At 39.0% G+C, this 23,181-nt stretch overlaps 1 protein-coding gene across 1 annotated transcript; it reads left to right on the forward strand.

The window, feature by feature from the left end:
* Positions 1-267: 267 nt before the first annotated feature.
* Positions 268-22,796, forward strand: CLUL1 (clusterin like 1). Its single transcript, XM_032421234.1, has 9 exons — positions 268-319; positions 1,251-1,369; positions 2,504-2,652; positions 7,217-7,384; positions 9,362-9,794; positions 14,632-14,769; positions 21,726-21,940; positions 22,430-22,545; positions 22,793-22,796. The coding sequence occupies exons 2-9, from the start codon at positions 1,264-1,266 to the stop codon at positions 22,794-22,796; spliced, it is 1,329 nt and encodes a 442-aa protein (XP_032277125.1). The 5' UTR covers positions 268-319; positions 1,251-1,263.
* Positions 22,797-23,181: the final 385 nt, after the last annotated feature.

Consider the following 23,181-nt stretch of genomic DNA (forward strand, 5'->3'; position numbering starts at 1 on the left):
TACCTGAAAACTAATGTAATATTGTATGTCAACTATACTTCAATGAAAAAAAAAATATTTATGTAAAATAAAGTAACTCAAGGTCATTGTTCTTGATCATGTGCACAGCCCGCCCTCTAGTGTTTCTTTCTAAACCCTACCAAATTTTAAACCATACTCATTAATCTCAAAATGTTAGGTAATAGGATTAAGAACTGTGTCATCAAATTTATAGAACAAGGCTAAATCCCTGACACGGATGAAAATTAAATCACAGAAAAGTGAAGATCCTTTCAGAAGCTGGTGGTAACCTCACTGAGGAGATACTGCAAAGTTAGTGGTAAATATATTAAAAAGTTTCATTTTGTAAATAGGGTCTTAACAGAAAGAGAAGAGTTAGTTCAAATGGTAGAGGTAGATTTATGTAAAATGTGATAACTTTGTAACTACTAGTACCGGTGTTATTTAATTATATTAAAAAGACAATCCAAATGTTGATTAAATAGTGAAATTTTTGTTCCAAAATAACAAATATACATAAAGCAGATAAATATTCCTTTGGGAGGAGTTAAGACAATCTAACTTATTTTATATATTTAACTTTATTAAAGCATACATTTGTGGGGGTCTTGTGGGGCTTTAGGGGACTTGGGGGTTTTTTGGGGTTTTTTAAAGCATACATTTGTATTTGGAATGTTTATAACAAAGTATATCAAATTACATTTTAAAAGGAAATTCTTATCTGAGAAGAAAAAAATTTAATTGTGCACTATTCATATATCTTGATGGTTTTACAAGACATATGGGAAAAATCTGTGAGGCTGTTTTTGCTTTCATAAAAAAATAAGTAATGAACTACCCAGGTAAAAACTTGCTTGAACACTCAGAATTTTGGAGAAAAAAAAATCCCTCTGATATATTTTAACTAATTCTGTGCTTCAGGATGTTTACTGTTGACAAGAACATAAAATGAAGTATGGATTCTATGGGGCTGTGATCCATACTATTCGTTGTCTTAAAGTTCAAATACTTCAGATGATGACCTTATTCAACTGTCATAAAGAATGTAAACAAAATAGGGACTTGGGTTGTCTTTTTTAAAATTTATATTCCAAGTCTCCTTATATCTCAGGCATATTAGCATAACTTGTCTAAAGTCATAAAGAAAAATTGACAGAAAAATGCTTTGGATCACCATATGTTTTCAATTGATGCTGGTGAAAACTAACCTAATGGAAAGCATTTGGTACAGGTTTATTTTTCCTTTGCAGTAACAGCAGGAACATGAAGCCATCACTCTTGGTGTTTATTGTGTATCTGCTATGGTTGAAAGACTGTCACTGTGCACCTACTTGGAAGGACAAAACCGATATCCATGGAAACCTGAAGGGTACGTTTGGTTTCTTTATCTGCACTGTGTCCTGTTTGCATGTTTGCATGTCCTGCCGGCATTTACAGTGATTTACAGTTGAGAGATAACCATATTCATCACAGCCTTCTAGTTTCACGGTGAGATGTTCTCTAGGCACTTAAACCAAGTAGACAGGACACCAAACATCTGGAATAAAAATAGAAAATTCCAGTCGAGTATCTGAGAATGTTCACATATCCAGATGTTTGCTATCACACAGATAAAACTTGCCAACTTTTGGACTGCATTTCTTGGTATCGTCCAGATGTTTGGTGTCCTCTAAGCACAGTTTTAATGAACAGTGAAATTCTTTTCTAGCATTTGAAAACTTTAAACAATTAAAGTAATCTGTGCAGTTATTCTTGAGATAGTGAAAGAACGGGTTATGACATCGAATCTGGTTGGTCTATGCTCATTGACTTGTGACCTTTGCTTGATAGTATATGCTTTGGGTACTGAACACTTAGAAAAATAAATTAGTTAAAATGTTGCTTTGGGGTGTCTAATATTAAATTTGGAAGCAAGAATAAGCTCCTTTGGAAGCCACATTGACTACAGCAAAGAGAGAATGACAATGAATTTCATACCCACTACAGGCTTTTTAAAGGTGTGTAAGAGATGTCCAGTAGGTTATTAAGGAATCTTGCATCATATGAGATACTTTCTGGGTTTGATGCCTCCTGGGGAGGCATTTAAAGCTGAAAGAAAGGGAAATTGTTCACTGTGTTTGAGGTTCCCAGTTGGGCATTTAATACAAATTGTCTGTGAAAAAAATTTCAATTTTTTTCTAATATAAACACACTTGAGTTTTAAGTAAAAGAAAAAAAAAATGGATCCATGGAAACAGGCCCTGAGGAAAATGACAGGAATGAGGTTAAGTGAACTCTGACTTGTCTAGGAGCTCAGAGGCGAGGGCTAGAAGGCATCATCTATGTGGCCGCTGTGTCCGTGTGGCAGCTGCCAGCCGATTCATTGTCATTTGCTTGCAGTTTGATGTGGTAAAAGAACAGCTAAGTCTCTATTGAGGCAACAGGAAAAATCGGTGAAATTGTAATTCTGATATATTGTAATCTGATCAGACCTCAAAGGAAAAAACTACAATGTATCTTTTAGGTTTTTCTGAGGTTGGAGACATAGATGTAGACGAAGAGGTGAAGAAAGCTTTGATTGGTATGAAGCAGATGAAAATCATGATGGAGAGAAGAGAGGAGGAACATACCAATCTGATGAAAACCCTGAAGAAATGCAGAGAAGAAAAGCAGGTACAGTAATTGAGAATAATACCTGTTCTTAAATATAGCTAGACCATAAATATCGCATTTCTTAGTGCAATTGATAAATTACTTCTTTCCCCTAAAAATGGATTTTCTGGACGGCAGCTCTTAGTGGAGGAAAAGTTTGAAGGAGGGGCGCCTGGGTGGCTCAGTTGGTTAAGCGACTGCCTTCGGCTCGGGTCATGATCCTGGAGTCCCGGGATCTAGTCCCACATCGGGCTCCCTGCTCAGCAGGGAGTCTGCTTCTCCCTCTGACCCTCCCCCTCTCATGCTCTCTCTCTCTCTCATTCTCTCTCTCAAATAAATAAATAAAATCTTTAAAAAAAAAAAAAAGTTTGAAGGAAATTTCAAATTTCTTCCAAGAACACAGTCCTAGCAGAGTAGACCTTTGCAGGACTCCAAATCCAGGAATTTGGGGGATTCGTCTCTGTTAGGGAAGTGCTACTTTCTTAAAAAGACTTTATCCTTAGTCCCTTCTAACTTGGGATATTGACTCAAAAGTGTTCCGGAAGTTTCTGGCTAGATATGCGGTTTCCAAAGGTTTTTGATCTTCTATCCCTACTACTAAAATTATTATTAGCATTCACTCCTAAATTTATGCACATTAATTTATTTATAAGTTAGACACATGAATTGCAACCATTAATATCTCAAGGGTGAGGTTCATCACTAGCCAGGGTGGATATTAAGTCCATATTTCAAATAACCTTCTGGATAGTATTTTGAAATGTTTTAGCCGATTGCCAGATCTGATTAGATCATAGTTTTACTTTGTCACGTGACCAAGAGCTTATAATGAAGAAGTGTCAGCTCTGCCATTTGCTTCTTGTCTACCTGAGCTTAAATTATTCATATTTTTTAATCTGCTGGGTATTTTTTTTTCAGGAATCTTTTTAAGCCTCTTGTCCATTTAGTGAGGGCTAGTCTATTGAGAACTAGATAATAATAGGATCATTTACCTGTGTCCTCTTAAATTGGCAATTCATTGCAATCAGCCCCAAGGGAATAAAGAACGAGGGACACAGGGTCCATGGACTGTGGAGGGCCCCACGTCCTCAGGGTCCTCCTGAGCAGCTGGTGACATGCAATGGTCTGACATAAGCACCACGAGACAGCCCCAGTGTATATTAAATAGTACATCAGCCTAGTTATTTTCTTTATTCAAATGCCTTTACTCAATAGCTGCAGTTCAAACTATGTACATTAGCAATGGGAAAGACACATTACAGTTGACTCTTGAACAATGCAGGGGAAAGGGGTACTGACCTCCAGTCAAAAACTTGCATATAACTTTTAACTCCCCAAAAACTGAATTACTAATAGCCTACTGTTGACAGAAGCCTTACCAATAACAGTCAAATAACACATATTTTGTGTGTTATGTGCCTTATATACTGTATTCCTACAATAAAGAAGAAAATATTAAGGATATCATAAAGAAGAGAAAATACATTTACAGTACTGTCCTGTATCTATCCACATCTAAGTGGACCCATGCTTTCAAACCTATGTTTTTAAGGGTCAATTTTATATCCAAATGTCTCTAGAGGATGTTAAAAATTGTTCATATGTTACAGTACTGAGCATATGAACTTAGTACAGTACCAGGCTTAATATGTTTCTAAATTACGCAGTATTGCATGGCTCCTCGTTTAATACCATTAACAATGAACATAACATTCAAAACAATTCAATTATTTTCCAAAAATTATTTTCCAATGTTACCCTTAAATCAAAGACGAAATCAAGACTGTAACAAAAATAATTTGGAAAATATTTTAAATTTTAACAGGAGAGTCAATTACTTTTAAATTTTATTTTTAAAAGTTTGTGAATGTGGTAAAATACACATAACATCCAATTTACCATCGTAACCATTTTTATGTGTTATAGTTCAACAGTGCTAAGTACCTGCACACTGCTGTGCAACCAAGCTCCAGAATTCCTCCCCTCTGGCAAAACTGAAACTCTATACGCATTGAACAACTCCCCATTTCTCCTCCCCCTACCATCAATTTTTAAGTTAAAACATAAAAATAGAAGTTTTACTATTTCCCCCTACACCTATACCTATAGACATGTCAATTGGGGGGCCCCAAACTGCAGGGAGCTGCCGGAATTCTTTATTTCTGAGCACGGTGGCCTCTGGCCATCCCTTAAGCCTCTGGAGCAGGGCTGTGTGACAGGCTGACCCCACAGCTATCTGTGAGCCTGTCACCAGACTGGTTGATGTTGTGGCCACACCCTACACCCCTTGTCACACAGGGTCCCTCGCAAGGAAAGGCGATCGCCTGACTAGCAGCTGCAAGCCGTCCTCCCTTTAGGCAGCAAGCAAAAGATTTAAGGAAACCAAAAATAGCTCCTTATGAGGAAAATGTGGAAGCCCCCAGAGCTGGGTTCTTCCCTGGTGGGCTTGTGAGCTGGCCCCTGGGAATAATGACACTTGATAGCATTTACAGGCCCTTTATAAAACACAGTATCACATGTAATCCTTCCAACATCTGCATCACCCATTACTTTCACTTTACAGCTAAGGAAACTGAGGCTCATGATGTTCATGAACGTGGTAACACAGCACTGTGATGAATGACTGGGGAGAAAGTCAGCAGGCGGCGCTTGTCTGTCTCTGGGACCCAGTGACTTTGTTTTTCTCCCTTTCCTCAGCCACCCCACAAGCCAAGGGTGTAAAACTATGAAAAGAATGCTCCAGTCAGGGGTGGGTCGAGTAAGCAAATGTGAGTTCAGTTAAGGTTTGGACACTCAAAAAGTCCATTTAAAAATGGAAAAACCTGTTTAACTCTGAGTCTCCCCCGCCCCAAAATTACTTTAAAGTGAAGATAAAGGATACTTCAGACAAATTATGACATAGCAACTATGAGATTGGTGCCCCTAGTCTCCCAGCGCAGAGCACCACCTATTCTCAGGGGACCCAGTGTCATCATGGATCCCTCCGCAGCCCCTCCCTATTAATATTTAGTGAAGGCATCTGAAACTAACTAAAAGTGGGAAACCTCGGGGGGGGGGGCATAAAGTGATTTGAACCTAATACTAAGTTTATATGGGACTTTGATACTCTGTAAACTACAGGAATAGTCAGTGGGTGGGACATCTAAGGGGGAAACAGAAGGAATGGGCAGGGCATTCCTAAACAAGAGATCTTCCTCCATGACAACATTTCACTACCAAAACTTGGGACATGTGATTTGGTAACTGGTTTTTGTTGTGCTCTTGGAGGCGAGTGGAAGGAAACAGATAATAACACACTAGGTGGCTTGCTTGCTTATCTCACTTAATACAAAGCCTTAAGAGGTAAATCCTATTTCTATTCCTATTTGCTGAGGAAGATACTGAGACTCAGAGATGTTAAGTAATTTACCCAAAGGTACACAGCAAGTGTAGTTTGGAATTGGAAATAGTGGGGTTTTGGTTTATGGTGACAATGAAGAGAATATTTAAAACTGGGACTGACTTAGGAAATGTGGGCAGTATTTTTTCCTGCCATGGTGGGGTAACTTTCTTGAGAAGATGTAGGAATCCAAAATTGTTCTGCAATGCCCAAGGAGATAAGAAAATCGTCAAAGGATTCTCAGTGCCCACATGGTTCTTTGGGCTTAATATGCCAGGGAAGGGTGATTTCTTTTTCTCTTCCATTAGGTAAAAATGCACACTAAATTGGTTTTAAGTACATAAACTTTGCTCCCTTATGTGGTTTTCACTTAAGGGAGTCACTCTTAACTCTGAGACTGGTTGATGGAGGAATCCATTATACCCCATCAGTCCCCTGAACTAGGTCTCAGGCTTGCAGGGAGCCAGTCTTTAGAAGTCCACACATGCACGGAGGTCAGGGGTCTAGGCAGGGGTGCTGGCCTTGAGGGAGGTCCTGGGACAGGGTTGAGGTTCTCAGGGACAGGTGTCACTTCAGCTGGGTTCCGAATCACCCAGAGTGGGACCTGGACACGTACAGCAAGGCACCACGAGGGGGAGCACTTGGAAAACGAGAAGAAAGAAGCATCCCCTCCCCCCCCCCCCCCCCCCCAACGCAGCAATTAGAGTGTAACTTGCTGGGCAGATTAGATTTGATATACAAGAATTGCACTTTCTTGCAATGTTTAAGCATATACAAAAATTAAAGGCAGCATAAATAAAGGAAATAAATTTGTAAGCTTTATAAGCCTTAAAGCCCACTTTCCACATCTTCCAAGAACTAGATGTGAAGACAGACAAGTAAACAAATTATAGTCGTCCCAGAGTGGAGACCATGTCATGGTTTACCCACATCTAGTGTAATGGTTGTCCCATAGCAAGTACCCAATAAATAGCTGTTGAATGAATGAATGAATAGATGGATAAGATTTGCAGTCTTCAGTTGGGATCAATCAGTGCTCCATTTCTTAATCAAACAGAAAGATAGATTCAAGTAGATCTGTCAGCAGCCAGGGGCCCGAAGAAAGAACGAAGAAGTACATCAGAATATGTATGTTTTTTAAATCAGCTATGGTACACACAGAATTATGAGATGGAAATAGGATGTTTGTTTCTCCTTTTTAATTAGGAAGCCCTGAAACTCATGAATGAAGTTCAGGAACATCTGGAAGAAGAAGAAAGCCTATGTCAGGAGTCTCTGACAGATTCCTGGGATGAATGCAAGTCTTGCCTGGAGAGTAACTGCATGAGATTTTACACAACCTGCCAATCTAGTCAGTCCTCTATGAAAAATACGGTAAGGGAAAAATAGAGCTCAAAGTTTCAGAATTCTTAAAGAACCTACTCCAGTTTAATTTTTTTTTCCAGTTTAATTTTTAAAAATTAATTTATTTTGCTATTTAGAATAGAGATGCCTGACCTGGTATTGGCCTTTTACAATCTAGAATCTAACATTCATGCTTGCTTATGTATGAACCACCTACATACATTCAATTTATCAAACGGCCATTCAGTGTTTGTCTCTCCTTATAATGACACTGTATATATCTCTCTTAGAAATTGTCTGAATCTTTCTGCCTCTTATTATTTGTGAACATGTTCCCACTAGATTGTAAGCTCTTTGAGGGCAGGGACCATATGCTATCTACCTTCATGTTACCATCGTAGGTATCTAATAAATGCTGAATTGAATTCTGAATAATAGTATTATAGTCTCTGGTTTCAACCTGCTTTAATTTTTTTCCCTGGAGGCCAAACATTTGAAGACATTCTCGGCCTCCTGAATCTCTCCTTCAATAGGCCTGCCCTCTTCTGAAAACACACCCATAAGCACACATTCATGCCCTCTTTAGCCACGTCTACGCATGTCCTGCAGGACTGGCATGTTTTCTTTTTTGTTCCCTTTGGCTCTCATCTGGGCAGAGGGAATCACAGAGGGTGGTGACCTGAATAGGATGAGTTCTGCCCCATAACGGGCTCCTATTGTATTGGCCTGAATTTCTCTTCCCTCCAAGAAGTGAGCTGACTATGAAAGAGTGAAATTTCCCTCTCTATATCAGAGCACGCACTAATTAGAGCATGTTCCTGGGGTGGCAGTGCCATACCCAATTATAGAGGGAGCAACCCCTCGGACAATTCATCTGCCAAGTTAATTTGCCTCCACTGTGAATTGCATCTGCTCTATTTTTATAGCCCCGGTCACTCTCCGATATACCCGACTACAGTGGAATGAGCACTGGCTGGAAGGCAGGAGATTTGGGGGCCATGCCTGTCTGTGCCGGTTGTGCGACTTTATGAATATTTCTTGGGGCTTTAAGGTTTGTTTTTGTGGATGGATTCAGGGAAACAGAAGCTGGCAGAGAAAGGGGCAGACAATCGACCCAGGTTACTTTTTGAGAAAGGCATGAGTGATCTAAGAATTCCTGGAGAATCCTTTGAACAGCACTGGGATGCTAGCGCTGTGGTGTCTGAGAGTTGGTATGCTCCATAACAGGCAGCATGGCCACATCACTACCATGTAAGGGCAACTGTGTTCTGACACTAACTTAGGTACCATACACATGGAGAGCATGGTGTGACTGCTGGAAAAAACTCTCCCACTGAGTGTAAAATTCTACAATTATAGCTTCATTTCTTTGACTACAGCCAAGGAGGGCTTTGATCACTACTAATATATAACCATCCCTAAGTAACCTATTTAACTCTATCAGGCATCTATAATATAGCATGAATGTGTTTATCTTTTCCTTTCCATGGACGAATTTATGAGACAAGCAAGAGGAGACCATCAAGTCACTAAGGACATTCCACTGAATGAAACAAACCACCCCCCCCCAAAACCCTAAGACAGAGGTGAAAGGCAAGAGCCTTCTTCACAGTTTTGGGGTAACCTAGACTGTTCCGTTTAGACCATGGCATGCCAACCACTGCCGGTACATCAGGTGTGGCTTGTCAACAATACTGAAAACTTGGCCTTTTTAGGCCTCGGGTAGGCACATATAAGCAAGGAAGAATTTCAGATCCTCTTTCCACAATCAAAGTCAAAGGTACAAAAGTGTTAATAAATGATCTTAAATCTTAAGTCTTAATTTTGCCCAAAATTGTTTTTTATTTAGAATGACCAGTATAAATGGACTTTAAAATTTACAATAAGAAATGGTCCATGTCAATTATCCTTCCATTTAAAAATAATAAAATAAAATTGATTTAAAAAAAAAGAAGTGGTCCAGAAAGAAAATTAATTTCTTATTCCATTTTTTCCTCCACCCCACAGGTCAAACAGTTTTTCAGGAAGATATATCAATACCTGTTTCCTTTCCATGAGGATAATGAAAAAGATCTCCCTGTGGGTGAAAAGTTCATTGAGGAGGACGCACAAGTGGCTCAAATAGAGAATGTGTTCAGCCAGCTGACTGTGGATGTGAGATTTCTCTTTAACAGAAGTCTTAACGTCTTCAAACAGATGCAGCAAGAATTTGACCAGACTTTTCAATCATATTTCATGTCCGATACAGACTTAATGCAGCCTAACTTTCTTCCAGCTTTATCCAAAGAGCCAAGGGAAAAAGCAGATCCTGTGCAAGGTTGGGACATTCCCAGCTTCTTCCAGCTCTTTTGTAATTTCAGTCTCTCTATTTATCACAGTATCAGCACAACCATCACCAAGACACTGAATGCAATAGAGGATTTACCAAAACAAGGCAAAGGCAAGTATTAAAAGATGAGCTTTACTTAGATGTCAATACTAAGGTCAAGCTTGGTTTACCTTTGAAAATAGTAGACATTTCTAAGTCATTGTACAATGTTTCTGAGGGTGACAATTTATGGAGAATCAAAGTTTCAGAGCCTCTTAGAGAAAGCTTTGAAGTCGGCCAAACACCATCCCTCCTCCAACATTGTCAAGAGCCCTGTGGGGCTGGTATCTCTTTTTAAAGCAGATTTTCAAAGCTGAGAAAGAAAATGCTAGCAGCGTGAGAAGTTGAACAAAACAGTTGCCTCCTTTATTAAAACTCATGTAGATACGCACAACTCTGTTCTGCTTGAACATCATGGGGTTTCCTTAAAATCAGTCTAGACTCCTCAACTCCCAGTTTGGGAAGGAGCCTAGTGTCCTGTATTAACCAGGTCACATTGAGTGCCCTGCACAGCCTCCTCCGCATCACCGCTATGATCCCTTAAATCATAACATTTATGCACAAAACCACAGAAGATGTTCACAGACAAACCCAAAACTACAGAAATCAGAATATCTGTAAAGGATAAGAATTGCCTTCTACCAATGCCAAACACGCCCCAAGATATTCCATGTTGGAAACATAATGCTACTGTGTGTCTTGAGGCAGAAGGAGATACCTTCCTTGGGATTCTGTGGAGTGGCTGGGACACAGCATCTCAGAAATGAGAGCTGCTGGGTGGGCCAAGGTAGGGTCTACATTTCCTTAGACTTAGATTTTATGGACCTCAAGCCTACAGGAAAGAATACTCCCCTCTGACATGAAAAATAATGTGGGCTCCTTCTAGAAATCCTGCCATTTGTAAAAACATGAATGAACCTGGAGGACATTATGCTAACTGAAACAAGCCACACATAGAAGGACAAATACTATATGATACCTCTTATATGAGGAATCTAGTCAAAGTTATGGAAGCAGAGAGTAGAATGAGGTTGCTGGGAGCTGAGTCAAGGGGGAAATGGGGAGATGTTGGTCAGAGAGTACAAAGTTTCTGTTATGCAAGATGGGTAAGTCCTAAACCTATAAGTCCAACTGTGCTGGATAGCACCTATCGTTAAAAACACTGTACCGTATACTTAAACATTTCCTAAGAGGGTAGATCTTATTATGTTAAGCATTCTAATGATGATAATAATAATAAATAAGAGGGCAAGAGAACATTTTTGGAAGTGATGGATAGGTTTATGGCATAGATTATGGTGATGGTTTCATGGGTTTATACTTCTCTCCAAACTCTCCAAGTTGTATATATTAATTACACACAGCTTTTTGTATGTAGAAAGAAATGGGCTCCTTCTAGCTATTTCCCCATTATACCAGCTGTACCTGGCAACATCTGAACTAAATTCTCAAAATTACCATTACATCGCATCACTGGTCTCTATATAGAAGGGACCTACCTCACAGTACCAGAAACTGAAGCCAAAAAACACCGCATGACATCCTTCCCGTCCCTTGTTCCATGAGCAGAGAACAGCCATCATTACTGGAATTGTTGCTGGGTTCTATTTCAGGGTCTGGAAGACTTTCTTGTAAGTCAGGTGTTTTCTCTGGTATTCTATTCTAAGATTTCCAATATTCAGGAAAAGCATCAAGGCAGTAGACTAGATATATCAATGCTGGGGTGATATTAAATAATTTTTGCCTGAATTTTTAAATAGATATCAATTGTTTGGGGATAATATTCCAAATGTGTTCATTAGAATAAAATAATGCCCCCTCCATCTTTCACTTTGCATACAACCTTATATGTGGGTTGCTACATTCAAACGTGCACAAGAGTATATAGTGATCCATCCACTTTGAAATCGAAATAACTTCCTAATCACTGCAACTCCCTCCCACCCCACCGACTAAGAATGTAGGTTTCCACCCGTTCTGCCTCAGCTTCCTCCCCATTCTCGCAGCCCAGACCCAGCCCCTGCTCAGCTGGCCCTCTGCACAACCTCCACCTTGATGATAACCTGCAATATCCAGAGCCCCCTGTAATGCAAAGGTAATGTAAATACAAATATGAAAAACAAAAACAAAAAAGCCTTTCCTCTGCTATCCCTCCCCTAACCAGACAGCACCCAGCTAGCCCCACAGAGGAGACATTCTCTTCTCCGAAGAGCACCTGTGGACTATTTATCAAGCATAGTCAGGCAGGGGCAGTAGGGTATTTGCAAGTAGTTTCCGTTACTCTTCTGGACAGGTGGTAGGTGAACGACAAACCTAATGCTCCTGGAAAATCTGCCTAATGAGAGGACATTTTGAGCTTTGCCCCTGTGTAGACAGAATAATAGCTTCCCAAAGATATCTACACCCTAATCCTCAAGACCTGTGAATATGTTGTGTTACACGGCAAGGGGAAAGTACGGTTGTAGATGGAATTGAGGTTGCTTGTCAGCTGACCTTAAAATGAGGAGATTATTCTGAATTATACATGTGGCTACAAGGGTTCTTAGAAGTGGAAGAGGGAGGCAGAGTAAAATCTATAGAGATGGTAGCATGAGAAGGACTTGGCCCTACTTCGCTGGCTTTGCAGGTGGAGGAAGGGGCCCAGGAGCCAAAGACTATAGTTGGCCTCTAGAAATTGGAAAGGCAAGGAAATGGATTCTCCCCTAGAGCCTCCAGAAAAAAAAAAACACTGCCAACACCTTGATTTTAGGCCAGTGAGACCCATTTCAAACTTCTGAGCTACAGAACCAGAAGGCCATTGGTGTTATTTTGAGCCAATAAATTTACGGTAATCTGTTACAACGGCAACAGTGAACTAATACAAGGCTCTTGTCAGTTACAACGGCCAACACTGACTGAGTGAGCGCTGTGTATCTGACAACCTTCATGGATGGGCTTTGTCATGACTGTCCTAAGAGCTAAAATTAGAAAAATAGCTAAAATTGAATAATGAGCACCATTAGAAGAAAAGAGGCGATAATAAAAAAAATCTGAAACGTTGGGGCACCTGGATGGCTTAGTTGGTTAATCATCCAACTCTTGATCTCAGCTCAGGTCTTAATCTCAGGGTTGTGAGTTTAAGCCCCCTGTTGGGCTCCCACAATGGGCATGGAGCCTACTTAGTAAAAAAAATCTGAAATATTTCGGTTTTTAATATTTTTATTTGATTGAGTGTGGGTTTCATTTTAGTCTTCATATGGGAGAATTTCTTTCCTACTTTGGTCTTTCTAAACTTCAGTTCCAGAATCTGTTGAAAGAGAATAAAATAGCTCTTGTAGTTGTCCTCTCTTGCTTTATAAATCTCTGGAAAGGTTAGAGAAGATCGTGTGCAGTAGATCTGCATGGTGTGGTAGCTTGGTGCAGTGCTGGATGCTGGGAGATATGAGTTCTAATCCTACCTTAGAGAGCATTTTGACTTTAATTTTCCCTTTGAGTGGGGTGGGGAGACAGAGGCAGGTGGGGAGAGTAGATGGTTGATAAGAGTGACGGCACCAGAGGTAGCTGCCTAGAGGGGTCTGGAGGTTCTGTATGGGTTACTGCCATGCACAGGATGAGGAATTGGTATCGGATGGTCCTGGAATTTGCCATCCCTGATCTATATACCAGATATTAATCTAGATGCTGGGAATAAGACAATGATTATGACACAGTCCCTTTTAGGAGCTCAGTCCAGAGAAAGGAAAACAGATCACTGGACAATTACATTACCTTCATTACCATATTGTAAGCAATGACAGAAGAAGGTACGGGAGAATGGCATGATTTCAAATGACAAGGCCAAATCCCTTCCCTCAGTGGGGGGAGGGGGGGCGTCTAACAGACAAGATAAGAAAGCAAACAGTACAAAAAGCAGAGACAAGCTCTACAGCAGAACTCCTCACAGGGGTTCTGGGGGGTGACAGGGGACAGTTCAGGGAGGCAGCTGGGAGGCCACGACTTTCTATTCAACAAAAGGAGAGGGTTACCTTACACACCACGTGATCTAACCAGTGCCTCCAGTTTTTAAGCAACAGACTTCACAATTCATCTCAAAATAAAATGTTTCATTTTAAAATGTTGTAAATTAATAATAAACGTTTCCTAATGTCAAACACTCAGTTAAGAACTGTCAATTTTCTGTTGGACAGACTTCTTTTTTACATCATCATTTTCATATGAATTTTTAATTCTTCCAGAAAAAGAAAAGAGTTTCTCAAAAGTTGATCAGCTTTAGATGTTTTCCTAAATCTTTGACCCATTGTTCATAACATTATATATATATGAAATGCAAAAGGAATAGTAAGAAAGTAAATGCCTACCACCCAGCTTTAGAAACAGACATTCCCAGTACCTTTGAAACTCCAATGTACTTCCCAATTATAGCTGTAAAAAATTAAAATTATTAGAAAAAATTAAAATTATTAGAAAATTTTTAAATAGGAAGAAATCCAAAGAGAAAAGTGGCCTACAATCCCTTATTTAATCCATTGACATCAGAAATAATAATAAAAATAAGACACACTGAATTTAAAATAATTCAAATATATAAAAGAACAAACAAATGAAAGTTGCCCTCTCTCACCCCATTAAGTATCTCTTCCAAAAGATTCCTTATGATTTCTTCCAGAAAATAAAATTATATGCATTAACTTTTCGGGGGGGGGGGCAGTATACAAATAATCATAGTAATGTGATTGTTGGATCAAAGAATATATGCAATTTTTAATAGATGTCAAATTGTCCTAGCAAATGGTTACCACAATATGCCCTCCTATGATTGAAGACAGAAAGATTTTAAAAGAACTGGTAAGAAAAAGAAATGACATCATGTCCATGCCTTTAAAATGCAGACTCTAATAACATTAATGTGCAAACACTATGTTACCTGCAGATTCTAACCATGGAAGCCTGAGTTCAAAGGTGTTTCCTGTGCAAGACAGAGGACCGTGTGGAGAACTTGGCCAGAATTTGTCAGAATGTTTCCAGTTTCATGCCAGATGCCAAAAATGTCAGGACTACCTGTGGGAAGGTAAATAATTATTATTTTCCAGGCTTTCAATAGTATTCTGGTTAGAGGTCAAAATCTCTCTTTTACAAGCATCATAGGTTCATTCAAGCACTTTTTTCGCATGCTTATTCCCATCTGGGGGTGTTCAGTGTAGGTTTATAAACTTTTATTATTCGAAAGTAGGCCACTTGCTTTTTCTCTTATTTAAAATTCCATCATTGCTCCTATGGCATTTTTTATGGTTATAGACCAAAACCACTAATGTATGCAAAAGAGAAGGTAGGAGCAAATTAGGGCACTCCTTCCTTCTTACTGCAAGGAAAAAGAAAGCCCACAATGGAAGCAATCTTCCCATTGTATGAGCAAATTATTAGCCAAGTGAGTGTTTTTTTTTTTTTTTAAGTGGCATTAACTCTTTCCAATTGGTGGGTTAATTACTAATTAGTATTTAAATATGTAAGGTGGCTCCTCCTCAGAAACCACGTAGCCTTTTGCCTCCCAGACCTGGCCAAGATGGTGAAAAATCCTTCCCTCCCCGGCCCCTCCCTCTCCTCCCTCCGTCCCTCCCCTTATCTCCTTTCCCTTCCCCTAACTAAAGTTACCCCTCCCATCCGCCAAAGCAACCCCCGCCCACCAACACATTTTCTTACAAAAGCCAAGAGATTTCAATTCCTATGCTTCTGCTTTTCACCTCGCTAAAGCCCTGAAGGAAGGAGTTGCTAAAAGGCAAGAAGGTTGTACCTTTTTGTTATTTCTCCTGAATGGCTAATTCAGTGACTCTGCACCTCTGTTTCATCACATGGAGAATGGAAATAATAGATCTATTTTACATAGGTGTTTTGCAGATTAAATATAATGTCTACCATACTAATGATTTTCGCTATTTAGTTTTTGCTTTTTAAGTCACAGTTACAAGGTTGCATGCAGAAACAGAAGTTTTTATAACAGAAAAATATGCACAAACACCCTGATCACTTACAGAAATAGTCCCACTCAAACATCCCATCTATGTATCATTAACTTCCTTTCATCCAGTTAAAAGCTTTGACGAATAATCTCTGCCTGTCATAAAATCATACAGAAGATGGGGAGAGGGTATTGGAGGAAGGTGGTCGAGAGGTCCAAGCTTCCAGTTATAAGACAAAGAGGTGCGAGGCAGGTAAGCTACGGCAGGATGACTTTCGCTATAACCGAAGTGTGACATCCAGGAAAGTTGGTAGGAGAGTAGAACCTAGGAGTTCTCATCACAAGGAGAAATTTTGTTTTCTTTCTGTTGTATCTATATGACATGATGGATATTAACTAAACCTATTGCAATAATTATTTCAAAATATATGTAAATCAGACCATCATACTGTACATCTTAAACTTAGTGATATATGTCAATTATTGCTCAATAAAACTGGAAAATTATGCAAGGAATCAGATAATATAGTACAAATGCCTTGGATAATCAATATACATCGGACAACGTGTTAGCTACAGTACACATCAGATAACACAGAATACATGCAATGTGAATTGCTGCATAGATAAAACATCAAAGAAAGGAGGCTCTATTGTGCTCCCATACAACTTAAAACTTTTATTATAAACGTCCATTTTGTTATAACGGTATAAAGGATAAAAGAACAAAACCCATGTGCCTACAACTGGATTCAGAAATAAAACATTACCAAAATAGATGAATTCCCTTCTGTGTCCCTTCCAGATCATATCCTCTTCAGCCCCTCAAAAGGAAACTGCTATTTTGAATTTAGTGTTTATTATTCCTTTGCTCTTCTTTATACTGTTATCACGTGTATGTATATATAACACACACAACATACATAACAGTGTTTTGCATGTTTTTCATTTTATATTGTCAAAGTATGATTTTTAAGTTTAAAACTATGACTCATACAAATATAAAATGAGCACGGGTCAAGATGAATTTATCCTATATAATGAGGGAATCCGCAAAGTGTTAAAGCTGTTGCAAAGGAATACAGGAGAGACTGAAGAATTTATAGTCCAAGATAGACAGAACGTGGAAGTTAGATTGCAAAATTAAATATAAAACTAGTTACTGTTCTAACAGGCAATAAAACCGTAAGTTTTGCAGTGATGTTTTCTATCCGACCAAAATAATTTATATGTCTACCGGACAAAAGAACATTTGCAACTTTTCAATTTTGAATGTTCATCTAAGCACATAGAATCTTGCCCTGAGCACCAGTAAGTGGTAAACCCAACAAAAGATCATTTCCCTAGAGAATCAAAGAGGCTTTAGGTGGGTCTCTTAAACAATGCAGCTGTTCTTTTGCCTTATTTCCAAATTTTGGATGATTTTTCTTAACAATGTAAAATATTATTGCTTATGTATTCATTGGCAACTTGGCTTGTCACAGTGTAGTTTGTGAGATTTAGCCACATGAATATGTGTTCTAATTCATTAATTCACTGCTCCGTTAGTCTGTGTAGGCACATCACAATTTATCCATTCTCCTTGAGTCTATTTAAGTTGCTTCCATGTTTTGCTATTACAAACAACTCTTCTACATTTTGCCAAACAATAATTTTGCCTCTTCAATCAACATTTGATTCTTTCCTTGTTCAAAGACGAAGCACATAGCTATAATTATAGATGTAAGATCTTATAATAAATAAACCTTATATTTGATAAATATTTTCCAAGACATCATAAACCTTTTTGTTTTCCCACTAGTTACCATACATTTTTGGTCCTGATTTTAAACAGATTTACTGTGAATCTTTTCCTCTTCTCCCATATCAATTACTAGTACTGGGTATATACACCCAAATTCAAAATAGTAGTTTCCCTTTGAGAGGACAGAGAGGGGTTTTGATGTGGAAGGGGCACGGTGGGGCTTCCTCTGTTTAGGTAGTATTTCATTTCTTAATATAAGTGATAGGCACATGGGATTTATACCAAGGAACTTCTGTCTCCTGCCCATTTTGTTATATAAGACCATATAATTATCAATTAAACTAAATCCCTTCTGAAAGTGATGTGAGTATATAAATACTTAAGAACAATAGGCATAAACTGGCAGAAGGGAACGTATGAATAGTAGATAAAAAAATTATCACAATAATTTGTGGTTTCTTCCATCAAGAGATGTTTTATATTTTGTATTTATTTTATATTTTTTATGTTTTTTTAAATTTTTCCACGTACATAAATCTGGGGTTGGCCAAGGGTCTGTCCTTAGTGAATGAGGCATTGATAAATGTGACCAAAGTACAGGCTTGACATGTGCTTGTAAATTAAATCTTGTTCTGGGGCATCTGGGTGGCTCAGTCCATGAAGCGTCTGCCTTAGGCTCAGGTGGTGATCCCAGGGTCCTGGATCCAGCCCCACAGCAGCAGCGGACTCCCTGCTCAGCAGAGAGTCAGCTTCTGTCCCTCCCCACCCCATTCATTCTCTCTCATTCACTCTCTCTCTGTCAAATAAATAAATAAATAAAATCTTAAAACAAAACAGAACTTCTCTCTTGCTGTTGGACAACTATCTACTACCATGTGAACATTTGTGTATCTCCTTTGCAGAAATGTCTACTCAAATCCTTTGCCCATATTTTAATTTTGTTATTTGTCTTTATCATTGAGTTGTAAGAGTTCTTTATATATTCTAGATACTAAACCCTTATCAGATATATTATCTACAAATATTTTCTCCCATTCCCATGTGCTGTCTTTTCACTTTTGGAATAATGCCCATTGAAGTACGAAAATTTTTCATTTCAATCAAGTCTAACTTATCTATTTCTTCTTTTCTTTTTTGTATTTTGATGCCATGTCTAAGAAGCCATCGCTGAGGCTCAGTCAATTAAGCATCTAATGCTTGAGTTCAGCTCAGATTATGATCTCAGGGTCATGAGATCAAGCCCCACATGGGGCTCTGTGCTCAGTGGGGAGTCTGCTTGAGATTCTCTCCCTCTCCTCCCTCTGCCCCTCCCTCCACTCACCCTCGTTCTTTCTCTCTCTAAAATAAATAAATCTTTTTTTTTTTTTTTTTTTAAAGATTTTATTTATTTATTTGACAGAGAGAGACACAGCGAGAGAGGGAACACAAGCAGGGGGAGTGGGAGAAGGAGAAGCAGGCTTCCCGCGGAGCAGAGAGCCCGATGTGGGGCTCGATCCCAGGACGCTGGGATCATGACCTGAGCCGAAGGCAGACGCTTAACGACTGAGCCACCCAGGCGCCCCTAAAATAAATAAATCTTAAAAAAAGAAACCATTGCCTCATCCAAGGTCACATAGACTTACACTTATGTTTCACCTACAAGACTTATATATTTAGTCCACGTGTTTAGGTCTCTGATACATTTGAGTTCATTTTTGTATGGTGTGAAGTAGGAGTCCAGTTTCTTTCTTTTGCAGTAGATATCCAGTTGTCTCAGTTCCACTTCTTGAAAAGACTGTCCTTTCCCTCATAGAATTATCTTGGCACCTTTGTTGAAAATCTATTAACAGCAAATATAGGGTTTATTTCTAGACTCTCAATTCTATTCCATTGATCCATATGTCTATCCTATGTCAATATCACACTGTCTTGACTATTGTACTTCGTAGGGAGTTTTGGGAAGTGTGAGTGGTCCAATTTTGGTTTTTGTCTTCTTTTTTAAGATTTCATTTATTTATTTGAGAGAGAGAGTGAGAGAGAGAGCAGAAGTGGTATGAGGGGCAGAGGGAGAAGCAGACTCCCTGCCCAGCAGGGAGCCTGATTCAGGGCTTGATCCCAGTACTCTGGGATCCATGACCTGAGCCTAAGGCAGATGCTTAACCAGCTGAGCCACCTAGGCACCCCTGTTGTTTTCAAGATTGTTTTGGCTATTCTGGGTCCCTTGCATGCATTTCCACATAAATTTTGGGATCAGCTTGTCAATTTCTGCAGAGAGGAAATTCAGCAGGGATTTTGATAGGAATTGCATTAAATTTATAGATCAGTTTGTGTACTATGGCCATCTTAACAATATTAAGTCTTCCAATCCATCAACATATCTTTCCATTTATTTAAATCTTCTTTAATTTCTTTCAAAGATGTTTTTTAGCTTAGTGTATAAATCTTCCACTTAAATTTCTTTTTCATAAGCAATTCATTCTTTTTAATACTATTGTGAATGTAATTGTTTTCATAATTTCATTTTTGGTTTGTTCATATTTTATAGAAATACAATATTGATCTTGTATTCTGAATTATTTATTAGTTTTTATATTTTTCTGTGTGTATGTATTCTTTAGGACTTTCTATATACAAGATCACGTCATCTGTGAATATAGTTTTACTTTTTCCTTTCCCATGTGATTCTATTTTCCATGAAGTTTCACCTTTGTTCCATGAAAATCTTTTTTCCTGGGTGGTACTCTTTAAAAGAAGAAATGAATATCCCTTGTAGAATTCTGCTTGCCTAAATCATGAGGCAATCACCACCTTCTTCCCCCCATAATTAAAATATATATATTTATATTACTATTCTAAAAGTTAACTCTGAAGTTGCAAATGAAGACGTTTTAAAAGAATATCTGAATCTCCTCTCAAATATATACCATATCTTTTTGTTTGTTTGTTTTTAGAGGGAGAGAGAGACTGGTGGGGAGGGGCAAAGGAAGAGGAAGAGAGAGATCTTAAGCAGGCTCCACATGGGGCTCAATCTCACAACCCTGAGATCATGACCTGAGCTGAAATCAAGAGTTGGATGCTTAACTGACTGAGCCACCCAGGCGCCCCTCAAGTGTATACTATATCTTGTTGACTGTGACTCCCTTCATTTTCAAAATGTTATCTTGAATCACTTTTCCAATGTATGCTACTGCAAGTTTGTTTATTTTTTTAAAAGATTTATTTATTTTTAGAGAGAGAGAGAGAGAGAGCATGAGCAGGGGGAGGGGCAGAAAGAATCTTTCAAGCAGACTCCCCACCGAGGAGCCCGATGTGGGGTTCGAGCCCACAACCCATGAGATCATGACCTAATCTGAAACTGAGTCAAATGCTCAACTGACTAAGCCACCAGGTGCCCCAAATTTGTTTACTTATAAGTACAAGGGGCTCCCTCTCCTCAAGATCCCAAAACAATTTCTGAAAATGTATGAGATGCCAGGGAATCTTGTGTTATATCTTCAGTATCAAAAAGAAACCAATAAACTGATGTGTAAGACCTCAGATGAGGTAGTCACCAGCTCTGGTTGGTGGATTCTCTCCTGCCCCGATCTTCCTGAAGGCATGGCTTTTTGGTAAACAGTAAAAGACACAGTTAAAAGAGTCTGTGGTCTTTCTCCACAACAACAACCTCTTATGATCTTCCATGCCCTAACACATAGACACTTCCATAGTCTTCAGATAATCTTTCCACAGTATCAAGCTGCTCATTAGCATAGCTATGTAAATTCCTAGAATCCTGATTCAGTTCAGATGGGCTGCTGTAGAATCATAGTGTCTTGTCAGCACAAAGGTTGATTTCTCACTCTGTGCTGTGTTAATTACTGTTTGAGTGGAGGTCCTGCTACACCTCTCACTCAGGACAATGCAGCCTTAGTACATGGAGCAAACCTAGTTCCGCCATCTGGGGAAAGGGAACATGATAAATCCTTAATTGTTCCTTATGCTTCCTCCAGAAGCAAGACCCATCACCTTGAAGAGGGCCACATCTAACTTCAAGGTGGCAGGAAGCACAATCTCCCATGTGTCCTGATCAGAAAATCAGTGAGTGGCCCTAATGACCCTTCAGAGACACTACAGAAAGAAGGAAAAGAAAAAGGAACATTTGCTAAATCTCCAGTGTGTGCCTGCCCTGTGAGCAGACAGTTCACAGTGTTATTACATTCACGCCTATTTTACCTAATTGAAAACTCACTGAAGGTCCAAAGGCTGGAAATAGAAATAGAAAGCTTAAGGGTTGGGATTTAAACCCACATCACCCAACTCCAAATTCCATGGGCATTTTCCTTTACCATGTGACTTTCTTCTTTGCTAGACTGTCCTGATGTACCCGAACTACACACAAAAGTAGATGAGGCCCTCGCATTGGTCAACATCTCCCATCAGCAGTATGCCCAGGTTCTCCAGATGACCCAGCATCACCTAGAGGACACCACATATCTGATGGAGAAGATGAGAGAGGAATTTGGCTGGGTGGCTGAACTGGCAAACCAGACTCCAGGAACTGAGAACGTCTCCAATTCCATAAAGGTAATGGAGAGACCCAAGAACAGATACGGAGATGATATGTGCATACATTGATTTTTTTTTCTATTAATTCACTTCTTTTTTTTTTTTTTAAAGATTTTATTATTTATTCACTTGAGACACAGAGATACAGAGAGGGAGAGAGAGAGAGCATGAGCAGGGAGAGAGGCAGAGGGAGAGGGAGAAGCAGGCTCCCCGCTGAACCAGGAGCCCGATGTGGGGCTCGATCCCAGGACCCTGGGATCATGACCTGAGCCGAAGGCAGACACTTAACCATCTGAGCCACCCAGGCGCCCCTATTAATTCACTTCTTAAGTACGTCTGCATTTGAAAACAAGCTGTGGGAGGATATTCATATTTCCATTACGACTGTATTCAGGCTGACTTGATATAATGTGTGCATGGTCCTTAGAAACAAGAAACTCTATAAAGAAAACCAATTTAAAATGCAAAATACTTTCTAATCCAGACATGGCCATATAACTTTTTCAGATTCCTTTTAGGAAGTTTGAGAGCAAAAAATTAGGAAATACAACAGTGGGGGTTGGAATCCAGGTGATCCTGGGCGCGGAGGCTATACTAATGGCTTTACAGACATCCATTTTAAGGTATCCTATTATTTCCATTTCCAGGGGGGAAAAACTGAGACCTAGAAAGGTTACGGAACGTTCCCAAACTTACTCAGCGGCTAAGTATCACAGTCAGCATTTGAATTCATTGCTTCACCTGGAAGTCTTCTCTCCTAAAAATTACATTGGTCAGGTTTCTTCAAGTTTACTTGTATCAGTTAAGTACATCCCTGTAGCTCTAAGCAGAATTGGCCATATTTTGATTTTTACTGCTTTTTTTTTAAAGGTAAGAAGACCGGATGCATCCTATACCTGGCAAGTAGAATGACCTGTTCAGGTTTCTCTGAGACCTGAAAAACCCAAATGTATAAGATAATGTAATAAATGCAAGAGCAGGAAAGTATGTCAGTTACATATTATGAAGTACTGTTATTTACTGGCAGTTTAATAGCTATTCAGATTGAGTTAAAGTAAAATACCTTTTTAAAAAATTCACATGTACATATTACTGAATTCTATGGTACATTAGTAGTTCTTTGTATATTAAATAAATATAAAATCACTAAAGTGTCTGTTTTCCATCATTTCTACTACAAACATGCCACTTTCTAATTAACAAAGGATACTTCTTTCAATTTGCTTTTGAATTTACAATATAATAATTGACTTTTTGAA

The sequence above is a fragment of the Phoca vitulina genome, unplaced genomic scaffold, assembly GCF_004348235.1.
Source record: "Phoca vitulina isolate PV1807 unplaced genomic scaffold, GSC_HSeal_1.0 scaffold24, whole genome shotgun sequence".
Taxonomy (NCBI): Eukaryota; Metazoa; Chordata; class Mammalia; order Carnivora; family Phocidae; genus Phoca; species Phoca vitulina.

Excerpts from the sequence above, each read along its gene's own strand:
- CLUL1 (XM_032421234.1), top strand. The coding sequence starts at position 1,264 with ATGAAGCCATCACTCTTGGTGTTTATTGTGTATCTGCTATGGTTGAAA. Across the intron at positions 2,653-7,216 it reads AATGCAGAGAAGAAAAGCAG|GAAGCCCTGAAACTCATGAA; the intron begins GTACAGTAATTG and ends CTTTTTAATTAG. Across the intron at positions 21,941-22,429 it reads ACGTCTCCAATTCCATAAAG|ATTCCTTTTAGGAAGTTTGA; the intron begins GTAATGGAGAGA and ends TAACTTTTTCAG.